Source organism: Hyperolius riggenbachi, chromosome 4 (genome assembly GCF_040937935.1).
Source record: "Hyperolius riggenbachi isolate aHypRig1 chromosome 4, aHypRig1.pri, whole genome shotgun sequence".
In the NCBI taxonomy this organism is placed as follows: Eukaryota; Metazoa; Chordata; class Amphibia; order Anura; family Hyperoliidae; genus Hyperolius; species Hyperolius riggenbachi.
In genome coordinates, this window is record NC_090649.1 from 334,937,022 (window position 1) to 334,960,101 (window position 23,080).

General features: G+C 44.9%; 1 protein-coding gene across 6 annotated transcripts in view; it reads right to left on the minus strand.

The window, feature by feature from the left end:
- Positions 1–23,080, minus strand: part of SYNJ2 (synaptojanin 2) — a 289,087-nt gene that overhangs the window by 109,609 nt on the left and 156,398 nt on the right. For all 6 annotated transcript variants that reach the window (XM_068231852.1, XM_068231851.1, XM_068231850.1 and 3 more), the window contains one exon: positions 13,767–13,923. In XM_068231852.1, coding sequence (XP_068087953.1) covers positions 13,767–13,923 — 157 coding nt within the window. The remainder of the gene's footprint in view (positions 1–13,766; positions 13,924–23,080) is intronic.

A 23,080-nucleotide genomic window follows, 5' to 3' on the forward strand; every position in this document is an offset into this window, starting at 1 on the left:
CATTTTTATGTATTTTAGGTAGGGCATACAAAGTGGCTGTTGTTGGTTTCTTAGTCAGAAGGGACTCATATTCCTTCTTGTCGATCAGGCCATCACTTAAACCTTTCTTCAAAATTCTCTTTAGCTCCTCAAAATATATCCCTTTGGGATTTCGATCTAGAATGATAGATTTGTTGATGTGGTAAGCAGGAGAGTAGTATTATTGTTAGGGTTCATTCACGCTCGGGCATCTGCGCTTTGCCCTTTTGGTAATCACCAGTGATCAGCAAAGCACTGCTGCACAAGTAATCCTATGGGATTACACTCACTGCAGCGATAGCACCGTGGTTGTCATTATTGTTGATTGCAAACACACAGCATACAGCATTTTTCCAGCGATTGCGTTGCAATTCTCATTCACTGGAACGAGAATCACTAAACGCAAATGCTGAGAAATCGTGGAATAGCGCAACACAAAATTGCAAAATGTGAACAGGGGCCTTAGTCGGACTTCCAGGAGGACATTTACAAATGGCCCGTTTAGGACCAATCATGCTTTGACTATGAGTATAGGTTTCTGTAAAAATATATAGGTAGAAAAAAACAAAGTTTTATAAAAGTAATATCTTTTAATGGCTAACTGATAAAGTTAAATGATGCAAGCTTTCTGGGATCTAGTCCCCTTCTTCAGGCATATTTCCAGAAGTTAGCTGAAGTAAAACACTGATGCAGGTAAATATTAAACACGAAGATGACAGTTGTGCTGGTTGCTGTTTAGCAGTTAGATGGCAGGTGATCAGCAGACATTTAGGGCCCGTTTCCACTACTAAGTGATGCGAATGCGGCTACTTAGCCGCCTCGCATCACTTCCGCCGCCGGCCACATCACTTCCGCATCTCCCGATGCGGAAGTGAATTGAAGAGATGGGACGCGGCTGCGGGCATGCGAAAATCTGCAGCATGCTGCAGATTTTCGGATCGCTCCGCACAACATGCACACAGTGGAAACTGTTCCATTCCCGTGCATGTGTTTCAGGCTATGTAGTAGCATCGCACCGCTCCTAGTGGAAACCGGCCCTTATCGTTATCACTAAACCTTTAAAAGATATTACTTTTACAAGAGTTTTTTGTACCTACATAATTTGTTTGGCTAACACGGTACAGAAACTTTTTGCTACTATAAAAATATAGAAATTCAGAACCTTCACAGAAAACATAACGTACTAACCCTTAGATCCGGTTCACATTAGCATTTCATGCCAAAACTGTCTGTTCCAACGGATCCGTTGTCCGTTTGAACGGATCCATTGCGGACTGGTGTACATCCGCTTCCGGTCCGTTTCAGTTCCGTATGTATCCGCTTTGCATACGTTTTGTGTCAGATTCCGTTTTTAAAGAGGAAGTTCTAAAATTAGCATTAAAGATAAGCTATATATACCCCAGAGCTCTAAATGATCTGTAAATACATTGTGGTCAATGTTGAGGAGAGAGCTTGCTGTTTGGACAATGGATCCAGTGTACTTCTGCAGTTTCTGGCTTGGAATAGCCCAAATTTTCACCTACTACTATGTGGGACGGAAGCCAGCTGTTCGCAGGAGATGGTGGGTGCACCCACTACTCCTTGAAAGGCAGAAAAAGGGACAGTTCAAGACACTGTACTAGGACCTGAGACGCCCAGAAAAATTTTGCAGCTACTGCCGGATGTCCATATCCCTGTAAGTATCCATACCTACCCACCCCAACCCCACTCTCCCCACAACACTTTGCCCCACAGCAAACTCTTTCCATTTCTATAATCCTTTCTACCTCTTGTCACAGGTGTGATACCCTACTGGAGATAGTGAGGAATGACCTCAGGAAGAAGGATACCACACCAGAGGAACAGCTAATGATCACTCTAAGTTTAGTAACAACAACGCCAACATTTTTTTTAAACCAAAAAGTTTTATTACAAAACCTTCCAACAATTGAAAAATAAATAAAGCTTCCAACATGGAAGTGAACACCACAGTCTTCCAACATGGAAGAGAGCAAACATTTTTTTTAAATTTTTAAAAAACAGAACATAAACTGTGGGCACAGAGTCCCTTGGGCGTCGCCTTTTAAACCTGACCCACAGGGACAGCAACATGCCATGCCAAGGCCAAAGGAACCAGGCTTGTAGCAGGGTTGGGCCGAGCCATGAAATGTTGCGGTTCCTAGGGGACAGGTTCTGAAGGCCACTTCCTAGGGGAGGCCCAAGTAGTGCTACAATTTGCAGTTCAACAGACACACACTGGGTGTGGGTACAATGGGGCACAGAGCCCAACTAGTGCAAAAAACTAGTGCAAAAAGGACACTATAGTCCACAGGTGAGGGTATAATGTGGGCATAGAGTCCCTTAGGCTTCGCCTTCTAAACCTGACCCACAGGAACGGCAACATGCCATGCTAAGGCCAAAGGAACCAGGCTGGTAGCCGGGTTGGGCCGAGCCAGGACATGTTGCGGTTCCTAGGGGACAGGTTCTGAAGGCCGCGTCCTAGGGGAGGGCTTTAGAAGCACAACTTTCTTTTTCAATTGTACATTACAATTTTGTGTCTGACCCTGATCCAAGAAAAAGGTTTGGTGTAGATCAGGGGTGCCCACACTTTTTCAGTTCGCGAGCTACTTTACTTCGCAAATAACTGCAGAATCCCCCCTCCCCATCCCAGCACACAAATCCTTTTACCACCTTCAAACACAGCAGTCAGCATCAGAAAGTTTCTGAAGCTATTTGGCCACGCTGTGTACTTTTCTCTGCCTGAGGGTAGGAGACGTCTGGAGGCCAGGGGGGAAGACACTCTGCAAATCTCACAGCCTCACAGGCAGCCTGGTGGGGAGGAGACTCTATACACGTCTTATCACAGGCAGCCTAGAGGGGAGGAGACGCTGTCTCGCAGACTAGAGGGGAGGAGACGCTGTCTCGCAGACTGGAGGGGAGGAGATGCTGTCTCCTCATTTGCTCCTCTTTCGATTTCAGCCACGCCTCCCCTTCAGCCGTGCCTCCTCTCTCCTCACTGATGCTGCGATGGCAGCAAAATCTGACACCCGCAGCTGCATGGCTTCAGAATGTAACAAAAAGCGGCCGGGCGGCCGCGATCTACCGGTAGATCGCGATCGACCTATTGGGCAGCCCTGGTGTAGATGGTTGGTCAGGAGTGTCATGGGTACCAATGGTTGAACTGCTAGAACCTGTTTCTAACTCGGTGTACCTTTGGCTCTCATATGCACTCCCTCTATACCCTTGATTGGTTTGGGAAGGGGATTGCCAGGATGTAGGTGGTCTAAACACTGGTGGTTGGGCCTGAAACTGTGGTTCCATGTGTGATTTGACAGCCTCTAGAAGTCTGTAGTGGCACAACAGCATACTGCCACTTGGGACTTTGTCCACCAAGGGAAAAAGGGACATGAGGGTGTGGTAGGTTGGGTGCCCTTGATGTCGCATGACTTCTGCACTATGGCTTTGCATTTGATGTATCTGCTGTTGCAATTGCGATACTTGGTTGTGGTGCTGCTGTTGGATTTGGTCAAATTGTGCACGATATTCATCATGCAGCAGTTTTACTTCATCCTAGTAGTGCCTGTGCACCATGTCTAGCTCTTTTTGAAGCGACCCGATAGCCCTCTATCAAATTGCTTCTGTATCCATCCAGCATCTGCCTGGTAACAATGGATTCTTGGCTTCTGAGGATGCCAAGTAGGCCTGACAGTGCACCCAACATCTCTTCCTCAGTCTCCCTTCTTGTGGGTACAGAAGCAGCTCTCCGCCTCCTTGAAGCCAGAGGGGTTTCTGCCTCTGAGGTTTGGACTCTATGGGGCTGGGCAGCACTAGTGGATGGTGCCTGTGGAGTAATCAAGCCTGAGGCTGTTGCAATTTGATAAAGGGCATGGCCCGAAACAGCGTCTGTCATTGCTGAGCCATTGATTCAATAAAAGAGCATTAATACTATTTTTGGAGTGGTGCCGGTCCAAATTTTTGACTGCTTGATGTAAGTCTCTGGGCACTGAGACTTTGACCAAGGCACATTAAAACTTTATCCATTTTTGGTGCTTCTCCTAAACATTGTTTGCTGGTGCCTGTGGAGTGTCCTGGACAGTGTCGGTTGGGGTAGGATCAGGACCAGGGTCCTGGGGAGGGAGGGTCAAGTCCTCAGTTTCAGACCGCTTGGAGTCCACGGAAACCTGCCTACTGGCAGGTGGTGGCAAATAGTCCATGTCCAGCACAGGGTCATCATCAATGTCTTGAAACACATCATCGTCACTGTCCCCAATATCAACGACCTCCCGATCCGTGTCGAGGTCCTCATCCTCCTGAAAATTATCTTCAGTCCTGTAGATAGGAAAGGAAAATGTACAAAGGAAAATGTTACCATAATATACCATGATATATATACCATGTGTTGTTGTTATCATCATATGCCGTGTTTTTACAAAAGGTAAAAGTAGTTCAACTTACACTCTAGCCTCCACAGAAGTTTGCAAGAACGCCAGTTGACATGTGAAACAATAGGGTGTCCTTTTGGAGGATCCAGTTCCACTCCTTTGTTATTCGTGCTAAATTCTCAGATCCTTGACATAGGCGTTGCGTACACTGTGCCATCGGGTCTTGTATTTTTCAACTGCAAAAAACAAAAAATAATAACTTTATTATATCTCTCTTGGGTTCATGGCAACTGGGCAATCCTATGCATCTCTACACATAACCTTCAGAATTGGAAAGAGTACCGTGGCAGGCATCATAGTGAGGACCTCCAAAATTCTCTGGAGTAGGTTGAGGGCCACATATATGCCTGTTCCACACACCCAAAAATGGGAGGAGGTCTCAGACCACTTCTGGAGTGTCGGTTCCCGAATTGTGTAGGTGCGATTGCCGGAAAGCACATCAGGATCCGGAAATCGCTGAGGAGTGGCAGCCATTACTTCAATTACAAAAAGTACTTTAGTATTGTCCTAATGGCAGTGGATGATGCGGACTACAAATTTGTATACATAGACGTGGGGTCATACGGTAGTACCAATGACTTCCATCATATTTCAAAACACCACACTGTACCACCGGCTGGAGAAAAACCAACTGCACCTACCCGCTGAGAAACCTTGGCCTGGGAGAACAACACCCGCCTACCCCTTTGTCTTTGTGGGAGATGAGGCTTTTGCCCTGTCTACCCATGTTATGGGGTCATACCCTGACAGGGGCCTCGACCAGAAACATCCAATTTTTAACGCACGGCTCAGCCGCGTTCACCGAATGGTGGAGTGTACCTTTGAAATCCTGATGAACAAGTGGAGGATTTTCCACACACCACTGCTACTGAAGCCTGACAACGCTGTCCACATTGTCAAAGCAGCATGCATCACAATTTTGTGCACCAGGAGGAAGTGGACATTCCTAACCTACCAGAGGTACTCCCACTTCAGCCAATGCGGAGGTACACGCAAACAGGGACAGTTTGGCTGATTATTTTATGACTCCACAAGGACAACCATACAATTTAGTTTATTTTGCTTGTTGGTTATTTGGTTAATAGGATTATTTTATGCATTGGTTTATTTTGTTAATTTTTAATAAAAAATTATTTACGTTTCTAAATTGTTTGACTGGACGTAATGTTGGTTGTGGCATAGCTCCCAACTTTACCTCTTTCGGAGGGACAGTCCCTCTTTGGAAGCCCTGTCCCTCTGTCCCTCTTTCCTCCTCATTTGTCCCTCTTTCAGAACGAATTCTATGTAAATATATACATTTCTCTACTAAAAAAAATGTGTTTGATTGACTCTAAACTTTATTCCCATCCTTTAAATTGATATATTACTAATTTTAAAATGTTAAATGAAGGAGAATGAACCAGGATAGAAAGGACCAGTGTGGTTTGAATTATAAAACAACACATTTTTCTTATGAAATCTTTATGGCATGCATGACTAGGGGTGCGACAGGGGCGTGATCAGGGGTGTGGAAAGGGCATGGCTTACGTGTCCCTCTTTCTCATCTGAAAAAGTTGGGAGGTATGGTTGTGGGTACACAGAGCATGCATGTCTGAGCCGCAGGCAAGCAATTATGCGCCTGCGGCCCAGACACACGTGGTTGGGACACGGGTAGTGGGTGGGACAAGGGTACGCAGAGCATGCGTGTCTGAGCCGCAGGCAAGCAGTCATGCACCTGCGGCCCAGACACAGGTGGTTGGGACAAGGCCTGCGTGCTACATATTCACTATGAAACCACCCCCCACACCAAGAAATCACACAGCTGCAACACATCACACCCTCCCAACATCCATTGTAAACATACCTTGAGCAGTTTTCCGCTTCTGATTTAGTTCATCGAATCCCTGCACATGAGTTTTGCAGATGTCCTCCCACAACCTTCTGCACTTCCGGAGGTTACTGTGGTCTGGGTGTCCCTTGTCCCAAAGGGCAGGTCGCCCCTTCACTTGGACAATCAGGTCCTCAATGCTGTATGGCCTTATGAATTCCATCTCTTTACAGAAATCCACAAACTGGGATGGATCCCACTCCTGCAGCACTTCCAGGCCCATGTGCCAAACAAACAAGCCAAGATGGCCGCTGTACCATAGAGCAGTACCATAGAGAGTACACAGGGAAGCGGCTAGAAAGGTCCGTTTTTATAGCCAGTGTGTTGTTCAGTTCCGTTTTTCATTGGTTCCTATTGCCCTGTACAACCTTACGTTTCAGGTCCGCAGGGAGCAACGGTCTGGAAAATTAGGGCCTGCAGCATTTTTTCGATCAGGGGACCGGAACGTATGCAACGTATCCGTACGGACGGACGGATGTGTACGGTCCCATAGATTAACATTGGATCCATTTCCGTCCGTTCCGTTTGTATAGTATACGGTCCGGTTCCGATCCACAAAAAAATGGTAGTTTGAACCGGGCCTTACTATTGCTGATAATTAATGACCCTTGAATTATCCATCACTGACCTACTAACTAGGTGGAGTATCTGCCATCTCCATGTTTGGAGGGGTAGGGGACCAAGGACTGTCCCCCTCATCCCTGTTACTGTTCCAGTAAATGTTGTGAATGAGAATATTGATTGCGGACTTAAATAACTTAAATAACTCAAAGCTAAGTACACAGCAAAATCCTCTTACATACAAAAGACACAAAACCTGTATTGACACATATGCCTTGTACGATGGGGCCCAGTCAGTTTGAAGCACTCCACATCACACTGGTGTGAATGGAAGAGCAGCATGTAAAAGACCTCTATCATGAAAGCCCTTACTTTTAAATACTCCTGTAACATCCATGTGTAAATGGATGCTATGATACAAGGCTCACTGCACTGACGGACTTTGGAATCCACCATTAAATTATAGGTGAAGACTTAATAAACTATAATGCAGATGCTGCTTTGATAAATGCCTGCAGGGGCGAAAGTGCTAGGGGTTTGGGTTTTGATGTGTGCACGCTGGAGAAACATCGGTTATGGCTCATGATAGCTCACAGTGAAATGTATGACAGTTGGGGTGGTGATGATAGAAAAAAAATAAGGCTGCATCTGCATTATAGTTTATTTATACCGCCTTGCAAGGCTTCACCTTCATAATTTAATGGTTGATTACAAAGTCTGTCAGCGTCAGTGAGCGAGTCTTGTATCGCAGCATCCATTTACACATACATGTTAAAGGAGCATCACTAACAATTAAAACAAATACACTGATTCTTCTGTATACCTGCAGTAACTACTATAGGGGTATTTAAAAATGAGAACTTTGAGATAGTGTTCCTTTAATGCAAAAGCCCATCAGCAGTACCTTGGGCACATTGCACTGCTCTGCAGCATAGTGTAAACCAGTGTTTCTCAACATTTTATTGGTATGTACCCCTTTTAAAACCCTGAACTCACCAAGTATCATAGTAAACATCATCACAAGTACCCCTTGACAAATATATATTTAATCTTAGTACATGATAATTGGTTCAAACAATTTCCAAGTATTTACTATTGTTTTTAATTAACTAAAACACTAATTTGGTGTTAAACTAAGATTTATCATTTTCTAAAACTCTAAATTTTCGTCAGGGATGGTCGTAGTCAGCCAACTTCGCTACGCTGGAACTACGCGTAGTTTTACGCAATTACGCTTCGCCAAACTACGGCTTCGAAATCAAATATTCGCTTCGTATGCATTTCGTAGAATACGCGTTAAAATACGCAATTACGCGTAGTGCGAAGCATAGTGTATGCGGATGCTTATGCCTGTATGCAGAAAATGTTACGCATTAATTCCTCTTTAGATGCTTATCCCGGGAACTCTTCTATGCGTACATTCCCCTTTCTAATGCTTAAATTTGTAAGCATACAATCGTACGCGGAAAAATAGACGCGAGTAATGCATACGTAGTTCACTACGCTATACACATGTTAACTACGCATAGTAAGCGTAAGCTACGCGTAGCGGTACTTCGCTACGCATAAATTCGTACGCGTAGTTCTGCAACTTCACCTACAAACTACGATGCGTAGATGCAAACTACGATGCGTAAATTCGCACTGGCGTAGTTTCTGCTCATCCCTGATTTTCGTATTCTTGGTTAAGTATATCAAGCCAAAGTACCCCCTGGAACCATCAGAAGTACCCCCTTGGGTACGTGTACCACACGTTGAGAACCTAGGGTGTAAACAATCTAATAAAGTAAAAAGCCATGGATATCATCAGCATTACAAAAACACCAATCCTATGCCCAAGGCTACTGAAGATTTGTAAACAGGTATAGAGATGACTTATACACTGAGCTAATGTTAGTCTAGAGACTATCGAGTTTTGCAGGGATCTTGCTACTCCTAAATCAAATATCTGCTTGTGGAGCTTAGCAAAGTGTGATGAAGTTACCCCATCACCTCTCATTCATACCTTTTGAAAAGATACTCTTATTTAGGAGCGCTGCCTCATAGGTGACTAGCGCCCAAACGCTAGAGGTTTCAAACGCTCTACCCAATGTAATGCTATGTTTTTTTTTTTACAAAACCTCATTGCTCCAGTGTGCACAGACACATAGGATAACCTTAGCAGCAGATTTAAAAACTCAAAACGCTCAGAAAAACTCCTCTGGTGTGCACCAGGCCTAAGACTAAGATACCTCCTATCCTCGATCGTGCTGCAATCATATTCCCTTTGGTAATCTGCACACCTTACCCTCACTGGCCTGTAAAATCATGTGGTGAGGAACCCTTCCTCACCACATGATTTTACAGGCCAGTGAGGGTAAGGTGTGCAGATTACCAAAGGGAATATGATTGCAGCACGATTGCTACCACCCTGGGTAGAATTTTTGTCAGTTGGAAGAAGGCTGACTGAGTTCAGCTCCATTAAGATATGTACAAAAGCTGGAAGAAACTCAGCTGCGGCAGCCAATAATGACTGCCTAAGAGAGAATCTAGCACGGGTAAAGGAGGCCCCTAACACCGCCTAAAGATCATGCATGCTTGTGATGCTCAACCCGGCAGAGTTGATTCAGGGCTTTATCTGACTGCCTCTGGAGTCGGGAAGGAATTTTTCTCTTTTAACCACTTGCCGACCGCGCACTCATAACGCGCGTCGGCAAAGTGGCAGCTGCAGGACCAGCGACGCAGATCTGCGTCGCCGGCTGCAGGCTAATTAATCAGGAAACAGCAGGGGCGGCGCCAGGGGGGTGCAAGGGGGTGCTCGAGCACCCCCTAGAATTGTCCAAGCACCCCCAAAGCACCCCCTGGAGTGAACTGACTTCAGGCGTCTAAAAGACGCCAAGTCAGTTCACACAGCGGCAGCACGGAGCAGCAGGCAGGGCTACGGTAAGATGGCCGCCCGGAGCCCTGTTCTGCAGACTTCTGCAGTGCATGGCTTCGGGCGGCCATTTTCCCGTAGCCCTGCTCTCTGCATGCAGGCAGGAAGTCTCGTCGTGACGTCGGGAAGGAAGAGGATCGTGGGCGCGCGGGCGCTGCGCGCCACAAGGAGGTCGGGACAGGAGGTCGGGAAAGAAGGTCTTCTGGCTGTAGGTGAGTAAATGGGTTTTTCTTTTCTTTTTCAGGTGATGCTGATTGTGCATATTGGGGCCATATCTGCTACGGATTGTGCATATTGGGGTCATGTCTGCTACGGATTGTGCATATTGGGGTCATGTCTGCTACGGATTGTGCATATTGGGGTCATGTCTGCTACGGATTGTGCATATTGGGGTCATGTCTGCTACGGATTGTGCATATTGGGGTCATGTCTGCTACGGATTGTGCATATTGGGGTCATTTCTGCTACCGATTGTGCATATTGGGGTCATTTCTGCTACCGATTGTGCATATTGGGGTCATTTCTGCTACCGATTGTGCATATTGGGGTCATTTCTGCTACCGATTGTGCATATTGGGGTCATTTCTGCTACCGATTGTGCATATTGGGGTCATTTCTGCTCCCGATTGTGCATATTGGGGTCATTTCTGCTACCGATTGTGCATATTGGGGTCATTTCTGCTACCGATTGTGCATATTGGGGTCATTTCTGCTACCGATTGTGCATATTGGGGCCATATCTGCTACCGATTGTGCATATTGGGGCCATATCTGCTACCGATTGTGCATATTGGGGCCATATCTGCTACCGATTGTGCATATTGGGGCCATATCTGCTACCGATTGTGCATATTGGGGCCATATCTGCTACCGATTGTGCATATTGGGGCCATATCTGCTACCGATTGTGCATATTGGGGCCATATCTGCTACCGATTGTGCATATTGGGGCCATATCTGCTACCGATTGTGCATATTGGGGCCATATCTGCTACCGATTGTGCATATTGGGGCCATATCTGCTACCGATTGTGCATATTGGGGCCATATCTGCTACCGATTGTGCATATTGGGGCCATATCTGCTACCGATTGTGCATATTGGGGCCATATCTGCTACCGATTGTGCATATTGGGGCCATATCTGCTACCGATTGTGCATATTGGGGCCATATCTGCTACCGATTGTGCATATTGGGGCCATATCTGCTACCGATTGTGCATATTGGGGCCATATCTGCTACCGATTGTGCATATTGGGGCCATATCTGCTACCGATTGTGCATATTGGGGCCATATCTGCTACCGATTGTGCATATTGGGGCCATATCTGCTACCGATTGTGCATATTGGGACCATATCTGCTACCGATTGTGCATATTGGGACCATATCTGCTACCGATTGTGCATATTGGGACCATATCTGCTACCGATTGTGCATATTGGGACCATATCTGCTACCGATTGTGCATATTGGGACCATATCTGCTACCGATTGTGCATATTGGGACCATATCTGCTACCGATTGTGCATATTGGGGTCATTGGACGTGTTTTTTGTTAAAATCTGCTCACATTACGTGTATTTTCTTGAGAAAACCTGCACAATTATGTGAATTTTCTGGGAAAAGGGTCACCAAAACTTGGGCCCTCTGTCTTTGCGTTGCACTTTTAAAGGGAACCCGAGGTGAGAATAATATTGAGGCTGCCATATTTATCTCCTTTTAAGTAATACCAGCTGCCTGGCTGCCGTGTTGGTCCTCTGCCTCTAATTCTTTCAACCATAGACCCTGAACAAGCATGCAGCAGGTCAGGGGTTTCTGACAATATTGTCAGAACTGACAAGATTAGCTGCATGCTTGTTTCTGGTGTAATTCAGTTCACTACTACAGCCAAATAGATCAGCAGGGCTGCCAGGCAACTAGAATTGTTTAAAAGGAAATAAATATGGCAGCCACCATATCACTCTCACCCTGGGTTCACTTTAAATTACAGTTAGCCCCGCCCTCATCCGGTCATGACCACACCCATTTTTTCGCCACGGCGCGCTTTGCGCGCCGCAGGTTGTAGCCACACCCATTTTTTGCCGTGGCGCGCTAAGCGCGCCGCAGGTCGTCAGCTCCCCCAGAAATTGGTCCAGCACCTGCATAGCACCCCCTAAAAAAAATTCCTGGAGCCGCCACTGGGAAACAGCCGCGAGCGCGAGCGGCTGCTTCCTGTCAATTCACGGCGGGGGGCTCCGTGAATAGCCTGCGGGCCGCCGATCGCGGCTCGCAGGCTAAATGCAAACACAAGCGGAAATATTTCACTTTGTTTACATTTGTACAACGCTGCTAACAGTAGCAGCGTTGTACTAGATCAGCGATCCCTGGCCAATCAGTGGCCGGGGATCGCTGTCACATGACAGGCAGGAGCCTGTTAGAGGCTGCACAGGACAGATCCGTTCCTGTGCAGCCTCCGATCTCCGAGGAAGGGAGGGAGGAGAGGGAGAGGGGGAATCCAGCCACACGCAGGCAGGAGCGATCAGACCCCCCCCCAGCACATCATCGCCCTAGTGGGGAAAAAAGGGGGAGTGATTTGGTCGCTCTGCCTGGTGTTTGATCTGTGCTGGGGGCTGTAGTACCCACCCAGCACAGATCAGCAAAATCAGCGCTGGTCCTTAAGGGGGGGGTAAAGGCTGGGTCATCAAGTGGTTAAAGGGAAGGTCCAAGCAAAAAAAAAAAAAATGAGTTTCACTTACCTGGGGCTTCTACCAGCCCCATGTAGCCATCCTGTGCCCTCGTAGTCACTCACTGCTGCTCCAGTCCCCCGCTGGCAGCTTTCTGACCTCGGAGGTCAGGGCCACATTGCATACATTTTTACGCATTCCAGCTAGTGCAGGAACAAAAATGTATGCGTTGCACCACTAACGCGTAAAAATGTATGTGTTAATGTTCCTGCACTAGCGGGAATGCGTAAAAATGTACACAATGCGGCCCTGACCTCCGAGGTCAGAAAGCTGCCAGCGGGGGACTGGAGCAGCAGTGAGTGACTACGAGGGCACAGGATGGCTACATGGGGCCGGTAGAAGCCCCAGGTAAGTTAAACTCATTTTTTTTTTTGCTTGGACCTTCCCTTTAAGGCTAATTGGCCCAGGCCTTCTAAGGACTAACTTTTGGATCAACTGTGATGTGTGCAGGTTAAGGACAGTGGTTTTTTTTTGTTTTTTTTTCTGGATGAACTTGATGGACAGAGGTCTTTTTTTTAACCAAACTAACCCCTATGTTAACCCCTAAGTACGTTCCTACACACCCTGCCCCCAGAAACCACTCCAACGTGCCCCACACTTCATCCCTGATCCACACTGACAGACACATGGCCTGCCTCTAGGTTAGTGATGCTTTTGTAAAGAAATCTGCACTGGAAAGTCGTCCACAGGATCAAGTCCTGATCACAGTGACCCACAGTCCTTATATGCATGTGCGAGGCTTTAGTCCTGTAAGATCATCAGACAGAAGGACTGATTTGCTAGAGAAAATACCACTGTAATGCTAACTGGTATTTCCTCTAGCAAATCAGCTCTTCTATCTGATGTTCCAGGAAGAGCTGATTTGGTAGAGGAAATTCCTATTAGTATAAGGTAGGTAGAGAATAGGTGGAAGGAACACACAGATCATAAGTACACCCCACACCAAGGCCAGTTGTAATTTACAACATTTGTGGTAACTACAGGGTCCCTTTAAAGAGGGTCAGGTTTTAACCTGGAGTTTCAATTTATTTGAATGCTACTGATGCATTATTACATTATTATAATAGAAAGAAAACAAAAGCTTTTTTACAGGCGGAAAATAATATGAATCACAACTGGTGTCAACTTAATAGATCAGCATGACTCTTACTGTGCTCCAAGTGTCAGCATGTGACATCTGGTTAACAGTCCTTAGCTGATCTGTATTTATTGTTGTTAGATTGCTCAATAAAAACGTCATACAATAATTTCACAATACCCGATTTCTCAAACGGTAATTTCTTTCTCCACCATAATACTCTATCCGTCCACGCAGGAGTTCTGCATTTTTCACTGGTGTCGTAAGCCTCTGATCCAATGTCATACTTATAAGTTGGTCCAAAATGGATAGTACCTTCATAGAAGTTTTGAAAGATCTATGAAAAAAACGTGGTTACTGAGAATTAATTTGAAGAAAATAATAGGGTTTTAAATAGGTTTCTAAAGCAGACAATCACCTAGGTTTCTAAAGCAGACAATTTACCCCCAACGACAGTCATTTTACCCATAGTGATGATAAACAAGGTGTATCATTGGCCATGAGCTAACACACAGCCAGTTAGTCAAACAGTGGAACCCTTCTACAAATATCCCTTAGCCTAATACCTGAAGTGAGAAGCATATGGTGGCTGCCATACTTATCTCCTTTTAAACAATATCATTTTCCTTGGAGTCCCCCTGATCTCTCTGCGTTGGTGTCTGAATCACACACCTGAAACAAGCATGCAGCTAATCCACTCAGAGCACCTGTTCTGCATGCTTGTTTGGGTCTGGGGCTATAAGTATTAGAGGCACATGATCAGCTGGGCAGCAGGCAATCTGCACTGTTTAATATGGCAGCCTCCATACCCTTCTCACTTTAAGTGTGTTTACATCTCTATGTTTGATAAAAACAAATTATTAGACATTTTATTGCAACATGAGCCATTTTTTTTATATTACTGGGGCTGCATTCACGTTGGGACGTTGCGGAGCTGCGTTATAAACTCTTAAAACACAGCTTACCGCATTGCAATGCTAATCCTATGCGTCATTTACGGTGCGACGTTAGCAATGCATGGTAACCCATAACGCTATGGTAACTCACCCCTTGCAGTGCATTACCTCTAAATGCACACGTTACCAGGTACAGGAAAGCATACTTTTAATTGCCTGTATGCTTTACAGTACCTACTGTATGCAACGGTAATGCATTGTTAATGTGCGTTACCAACTTTTTTTTTTTGCGTTGCGTTGTAATGCTGCGTTGTGACTTTAATGTTGCATTACAACGCAACGTCCCACTGTGAATGCAGCCTGAAAGCATTAATATAACTAGAGCAATACCAGAACAATGGTAGATTTCATATTGCAACAGTCTGATAACTTAGCATTGAAGATGCCATCTAATTATTTCTCATTTCACAAGAGACAAAATTAGGTCTTTTAAATACCTATTTTTTAATGCTTTACTAAAAGGGTCCAGGCAATGTTTATCAGCACATATTTTGTTCAGAGTTCTCAATGTCTCTTAAAAGTAACCCTATTTCTTACAAATATGTGCTCTGCAGCTTTAAGAGCTCGCTGCAGAGCCATACAACTTAGCACACATGTGAACCCCCCTTTTCTGCCCACCAACAGAGCTTTCTGTTGGTGGGCTCTAATAGCTGTTGTGATGTTTATTTTTTTGTTTATTTGTTCTTTTATTATTAATAAATTTCTCTATTTTTTTCTTTATTTTGTTCACCTCCCCTCCCCCCAACAGCCAATCCCAGCGATCAGCTCTCATAGGCATTAGCCGATGAGAGCCGTTTGCACTCTGAGCCTCCCAAGGGAACAGCAGAGTGACACGGCTGTCCCCAGTACAGTGATGCCGTAGATCGCATCGCTGTTTAACCATTTCAGTCCGCTGGGATTTTTCACCTTATGCATCGTAGCAATTTTCACCTCCCATTAATTCGCTAATAACTTTATCACTACTTATCACAATTTATTGATCTATATCTTGTTTTTTCCGCCACTAATTGGGCTTTCTGTGGGTGGTACATTTTGCTGAGAGCCACTTTACTGTAAATGCATTTTAACAGGATTAATAAGAAAAAAATTGAAAAAATTCATTATTTCTCAGTTTTCGGCCATTATAGCTTTAAAATAATCCATGCTACCATAATTAAAACCTATGTATTTTATTTGCCCGTATGTCTCGGTTATTATACCATTTAAATTTTGTCCCCATCACAATGTATGGCGCCAATATTTTATTTGGAAATAAAGGTGCATTGTTTCCGTTTTGCATCCATCACTATTAACAAGCTTATAATTTAAAAAAAATGTTTGTAGTATACCCCTTCAAATGCATATTTAAAAAATTCAGACCCTTAGGTAACTATTTGTCTTTTTTTTTTTTTTTTTTTAAATTGTAATTTTTTTTTGTATCCATTAAAAATTTTATTTGGGGAATATTTTGGCGTGGGACATAAACAGTTATTTTTTAATGTTGCTAGATGTGTACATTTTAATGTAGAAAATGTGTTGATGACGTTTTACTATTTGGCCACAAGATGGCCACCTTCATTTTTGGTTTCCCTCCTTGTACTTCTCACTATGCGGAAGTACAAGGGGGATGCGTACATTTTTCCGGGCAGAAGAGCCGAAGCCTCACGGGTGAGCGTTTCGGTTTTTCTGCGGAGGGCAGGGATCGGTGATCGGGAACCATGTTCCCTTTCACTGATTCCAGGGCTACCGGGGGACACAGCGGGGACACGGGGGCGCGCCCGCGTGCAGGAGCGGGAGAGCGCAGCTGAGCTTAACGTCTGGGCGGCTGAAATGGTTAATGTAAACACACATCGGTTTTGCCGTCTAACAGTCTGACGGCTGTTAGACTGATGATGGAGCAGATCTCCGTCATTAAAGCGAGGATGCACGCATCGGTGCACATGATCCCCTGCAAAACTCCGCCCCAAGACTTGACGCCTTTCGGCGTTAGGCGGTCCTGGGGCTGCCAACCTCCTGACGCTAATCGGCGTTAGGTGGTCGGGAGGGGGCTAAACAATAGAAGCTGCCTGGCTATCCTGCTGATCTTTCTGGTCAGTAGGGTCTAAATAACACACCTGGAACAAGTATGCAGCTAATCCAGTCAGATTTGTTGCTGATGCATGCTTGTTCAGGGTCTAAGGCACACATGTCAAACTCCGGCCCGCGTGCCAAATCTGGTCCTGAAAGCCATCAAATTTAGCCCCCAAGTCGTTTCCCACTTTGCATTATGTTTGGACCACTCTAGACCACCAGGGAAACTATATTGAAGGTGAAGCCCTAGATCACCAGGGTAGCCATATGGGGGAGGAAGGGGGAAAGCACTAGACACCGGGGTACTGTAAAGGGGAGGGAGGAGGTGCACTAAACACCCAGTAACTGTATAGGGAAAGGAGGGGGTTCACTAGGCACCAGGGTATTGTATGGAGGAGGAAGGGGGACACTAGACGCCAGGGAACTGCATGGGGAGGGAGGATGTCACTACACACCAGGGAACTGTGTAGGGCAGGGAGAGGGCCACTAGACAACAGGGAACTGTATGGGGCAGGGAGGGGGCCACTAGACAACAGGGAACTGTATAAGGGAGGGAGCACCACTTAACATCGGGTAACTGTGTAGGGGAGAGCCACTAGGTACCAGGGAACTATGTAAGGTAAAGAGGTGGCCACTGAACATGGAGGTTCGCCTTCGACTTGGTCCCTGTGTTCAATTTCGGCCCACTTTGTATTTCAGTTTGACACCACTGGTCTATGGCTTAAAGAGTAACTGTTAGCCCCCAAAGTGAAATTTAAATCTCTACAGCAATGTTTTATTTAGTATTAAAGTGATCCAAAAAGCCAATGCAGAACTTAAAAATCAATATAATTTTGTTACTATGTAGCCTTTTGCCCAAGCTAATGACGCAGAGCCGCATATCTGATACTGATGAGCATGCAGAGCATGCCTATGTCTGCCCGACCCCCCTCTCCCCCCTCTCCCCCCTAGGACCAGGTGCCGATCTATTCGCACCACAACCAGCTGACCGCTCTGACAGGGAGAGAGAGCGGCAGCACTTCCAGCGCAGCCACGCAGAGCAGCCGCCGCCGAGTCACATGTGAGACATGTGAGAGAGATGCACGGCGGCGGCTGCTCTGCCGTGGCGGCGCTGGAAGTGCTCCCGCTCTCTCTCCCTGTCAGAGCGGTCAGCTGTTTGTGGTGCGAATAGATCGGCACCTGGTCCTAGGGGGGAGAGGGGGGAGAGGGGGGTCGGGCACACATAGGCATGCTCTGCATGCTCATCAGTATCAGATATGCGGTTTTGCGTCATTAGCTTGGGCAAAAGGCTACATAGTAACAAAATTATATTGATTTTTAAGTTCTGCATTGGCTTTTTGGATCACTTTAATACTAAATAAAACATTGCTGTAGAGATTTAAATTTCACTTTGGGGGCTAACAGTTACTCTTTAAAGTATTAGAGGCAGAGGATTAGCAGGACTGCCAGGCGACTAGTATTATTTAAAATCAAGAAATATGTCAGCTTCAATATCACTTTAACCTCGGGTTCCCTTTAAGATGCCCATTAATGACATTATTTTTTTGTACAGTCTTAACAAATCTATGTAGTAGAAGGGTAAACTGCAAGAATACACTTTGAATGGCTATTTTAGGTAGCCCCTCATATTACATAGAAATGGTAAGATTGTACATACAAAAAAAAAAAAAATCAAAAAAAAAATTGTTTACCCTTTTAGTGCCACCTTTATGTATGTAACTAACTGCTGGGTAAAACTGACAGTAACCATTCTAACACAATACCCAAACAACTCGGGGTGACCCAAAACCACTAGGAAAATACAGGGGACCAAAAGAGACCGAAAAGCCCTCCTACTAAAAAAGCAATGCTTAGTGTGGTTTGCCTTCTTAAAACGGAAGGTATTTGCGATAATTCAGACTTAAAGAGGACCTGTAATGTAAAAAAATCCTGCTGGGGGATATTTACCTCGAGAGGGGGAAGCCTCTGGATCCTAACAAGGCTTCCCCCATCCTCCGGTGACCCGGCAATCCAGAGCTGCCCCCCTCCCCCCAAGTGCGGCGAGATAAAGATTTACCTACCGCGATCATGCGCAGGTGCACTAGCGGCTCTTTGTTCGGGTAAGGCGGAAATAGCCGAACCCGATCGCATCCGCTCTACTGCGAAGGCGCGATTCCTAGGCACCTACACAGTACAGCGGATACGATGGGGCCTGGCTATTTCTGCATAACCTGAATGAAGAGCCGCTGGTGTGCCTGCGCAGGATCCCGGAGAGGTAAATAAACCTTTTCTTTTCAAGCTTGTCAGGGGGGATTCCGGGGGAGACAGCGCTAGAGTCTCTTTAAGTGTGTAACTGTAGCTACCTACAGTGCACCACTACTGAAAATGCTAATGATCTCTTTATGCCCCTAAAGTCAGGCTTACATCCAGAACTGCTGGTGTTTAGCAAGCCTATAGCTTTACATTTTACAAAGCCAAATCAACCCAACATGCAGACAGCCTGTTTCGGACTGTTGGTCCTCCTCAGTGCATGGCAGGGATTAATATGGCTCTATGGGATCGGGCTTGGACCAGAGCAACAGAATCCCCAAGCAGCTCTGGCTGACCCAAAACTACTAGGAAAATACAGAGGACCAAAAGAGACCGAAAACCCCTCCTACTAAAAAAAGAAATGCTTAGTGGGGTTTGCTTTCCTAAAACAGAAGGTATTTGCGATAATTCAGACTTAAGTTTGTGACCGTGAGTAACCGTTCTGTTACAGTTGGTTATTGAATATCTCTCACTGATAGATGTAGTAATTAAAAGGGTGTTAAAGAGACTCCGTAACAAAAATTGCATCCTGTTTTTTATCATCCTACAAGTTCCAAAAGCTATTCTGTGTTCTGGCTTACTGCAGCACTTTCTACTATCACAGTCTCTGTAATAAATCAACTTATCTCTCTCTTGTCAGACTTGTCAGGCCTGTGTCTGGAAGGCTGCCAAGTTCTTCAGTGTTGTGGTTCTGCTATGAACTCCCCCTTCCAGGCCCCTCTATGCACACTGCCTGTGTGTTATTTAGGATTAGAGCAGCTTCTCTCTTCTCTCTTATCTTTTACAAGCTGGATAAATCGTCCTCTGAGCTGGCTGGGCTTTCACATACTGAGGAATTACAGACAAGGGCAAAGCTGTTTGCAGGAAGCAAAGAGCAGCCTGAAACTTCAGTGCATGAGAGATGCAGGGAGAAAGAAACACACAAATGATCTCTTGAGATTCAAAAGGAAGGGTGTATACAGCCTGCTTGTGTATGGATGTATTTTCTATGTGTGGACATACTGTACATCAACCTACTTCCTGTTTTGGTGGCCATTTTGTTTGTTTATAAACAAACTTTTTAAAACTGTTTTTAACCACTTTTAATGCGGCGGGGAGCGGCGAAATTGTGACAGAGGGTAATAGGAGATGTCCCCTAACGCACTGGTATGTTTACTTTTGTGTGATTTTAACAATACAGATTCTCTTTAAGGTATAATGGAATTTTATAGAAAGTAATAACCTATGCATTGGTTGTTCACTTTACCATACTACTGCACTAGGCAACCATAACATTCCATTGCTACATAGCATCTACTTGAAAACAAGGGCACTGTATGTGTTTTGCAATGTCAAGAGAAGAAACCAGTAAAGACTCCCAATAAAATTACAATAAGTTGGAGGGAAGTGTTTTATTGTCACTGTAGTGTAAATAAATATGCTTTATCGCCATGTACTTCATCCATACAAAGTCAGAAGCTGAATACTTCATATTAAATCGCTGTGGCAAGAAGTTAGGCTTTCTTTGAATTTGTAATAACATACCTGTCAAGATATCTTTTTATACAACACTTACAGCTTTAAACAAAATGGATAGCTGTATAAAGACTCTAAATGTAGAATATTTCCTTTTAACTAGCAAAGCTGTTTTCCGATTCTAGATCTGTAATGATGGTAATATATTTCTTTCCTGCACATCGTGACTTTTGCAAACCTTTTTCAAAATGTTGCATCCATTAGCTTATAATGACACTTAAATGCCTTTCACTTATCCAAGCAAGAGATTTGTCATACAAATCATCTACATCAATTGTGTATAAATGCAAGTGCAATTTAGGAGACAAACAGTTAAAGAGAAACTACAGTAGTTTAAATCCTTTTTTTGATATACAGGATGCTTGGAACCAATCAGTTTAATGCAAAACCTGTTGGAATAGAAATATTTATAAATTCCCCCAACCACCACTGCCCTGTACTAAACAAAGATACAGTTTGTGTGGTCACATGACTACTACTACACTCCGCCTTTAGTACAACAGGAGATGCATGGTGTCACAGTACAGTTATGTCTCGTTAATAGCTACTGAGCAAGAAAGGTGGACTAACCATGCACAGCTGGGGACCTAGGTTTGAATCTCAGCCATAACTCCATTTGCATGTAGTTTGTATGTTCACCATACGTTTTTGAATGTTTCTTCTGAGCACACTGGTTTCCTCCCACAACTAAGAAACATGCTGGTATGTTAACTGGCCTTCATCCAATTGTATTCAGCTATGGTAGGCACATTAGATTATGACCATTTTAAGAACATTATATTCTGAGCTATTGTTTGTGAAAAAAGTAAGTAAAGTGCAACAGAAAATTGGTCAGTACTATATAAACGCATTACAAAAATGTCAAGGACCTGCACTGTGGGACTTGGATAATGATAATATTTCCCACTAAGTAATATGATCGCTACCTTAAAGAGACACTGAAGCGAAAAAAAAAATATGCTATAATGAATTGGTTGTGTACTATGAATAATTACTAGAAGATTAGCAGCAAAGAAAATATTCTCATATTTTTATTTTCAGGTATATAGTGTTTTTTTCTAACATTGCATCATCCTATAATATGTGCAGATTACACAACACTCAGCATTCAAAATGAGTCTTTCAGAGCAGTCTGTGAAGTAATGAACTCTCCTCTAGCAGAGAAAAAGTAAACAGTTCAATTACAGTTGAGATAATAAAAGTCAGATAACAGCCCTCTCCACGACTAAGTTAGTCGGAGAGCTTAATAGCTTTTTTGCATAGAGATAACAACTGGAGTTTCTCAACTCTTCCTGTACTGGAAACAATTAGACTGATGTGTCTGATCTTAATGTTTTATTTTTTAGCTGTACTACACATACAAATCATAATATCATCATTTTTTTTTTTCGCTTCAGTGTCTCTTTAAAGAGAACCCGAGGTGTGTTAAAAGAATGTTATCTGCATACAGAGGCTGGATCTGCCTATACAGACCAGCCTCTGTTGCTATCCCAAACCCCACTAAGGTCCCCCTGCACTCTGCAATCCCTCATAAATCACAGCCATGCTGTGAGGCTGTGTTTACATCTGTAGTGTCAGTCTCAGCTGCTCCCCCGCCTCCTGCATAGCTCCGGTCCCTGCGCCCGTCCCTTCCCTCCAATCAGCAGGGAGGGAAGGGATGCAGGCGGGGACTGGAGTTCTGCAGGAGGCGGGGAGAGCAGCAGACTGACACTATAGAGATAAACACAGCCAGCTCTGACAAGCGGTTTGTCAGCAGCGTGGCTGTGATTTATGAGGGATTGCAGAGTGCAGGGGGACCTTAGGGGTGTTTGGGATAGCAACAGAGACTGGGCTGTATAGGCAGATCCAGCCTCTGTATGCAGATAATATTCTTCAAACCCACCTCGGGTTCTCTTTAAAGGGGTTCTTTTGCGAAAAAAGTAGGCAGTTATAAATCATAAATCACAGCCATGCTGTGAGGCTGTGTTTACATCTGTAGTGTCAGTCTCAGCTGCTCCCCCGCCTCCTGCATAGCTCCGGTCCCTGCGCCCGTCCCTTCCCTCCAATCAGCAGGGAGGGAAGGGATGCAGGCGGGGACTGGAGTTCTGCAGGAGGCGGGGAGAGCAGCAGACTGACACTATAGAGATAAACACAGCCAGCTCTGACAAGCGGTTTGTCAGCAGCGTGGCTGTGATTTATGAGGGATTGCAGAGTGCAGGGGGACCTTAGTGGGGTTTGGGATAGCAACAGAGACTGGGCTGTATAGGCAGATCCAGCCTCTGTATGCAGATAATATTCTTCAAACCCACCTCGGGTTCTCTTTAAAGGGGTTCTTTCGCGAAAAAAGTAGGCAGTTAAAAAATGTGACAGATGACAGGTTTTGGGCCAGTCCATCTTTTTAAGGGGGATTCTCAGGGCTTTCTTTGTTTTCAACAGCATTTCCTGAACAACAGTTGCAAAATCTAACTGACATAATAGTGTGCAAGTGATTAGGGAGGCCGGCTGGTACCTTGCTATTTTGGCAGTTAAACTGCTGTTCAGGAAATGCTGTTGAAAACAAAGAAAGCCCTGAGAATCCCCCTTAAAAAGATGGACTGGCCCAAAACCTGTCATCTGTCACATTTTTTAACTGCCTACTTTTTTCGCGAAAGAACCCCTTTCAAAATCGCCAAAATTAAGTTTTGTTAGTAATTGCAACATTGTTAG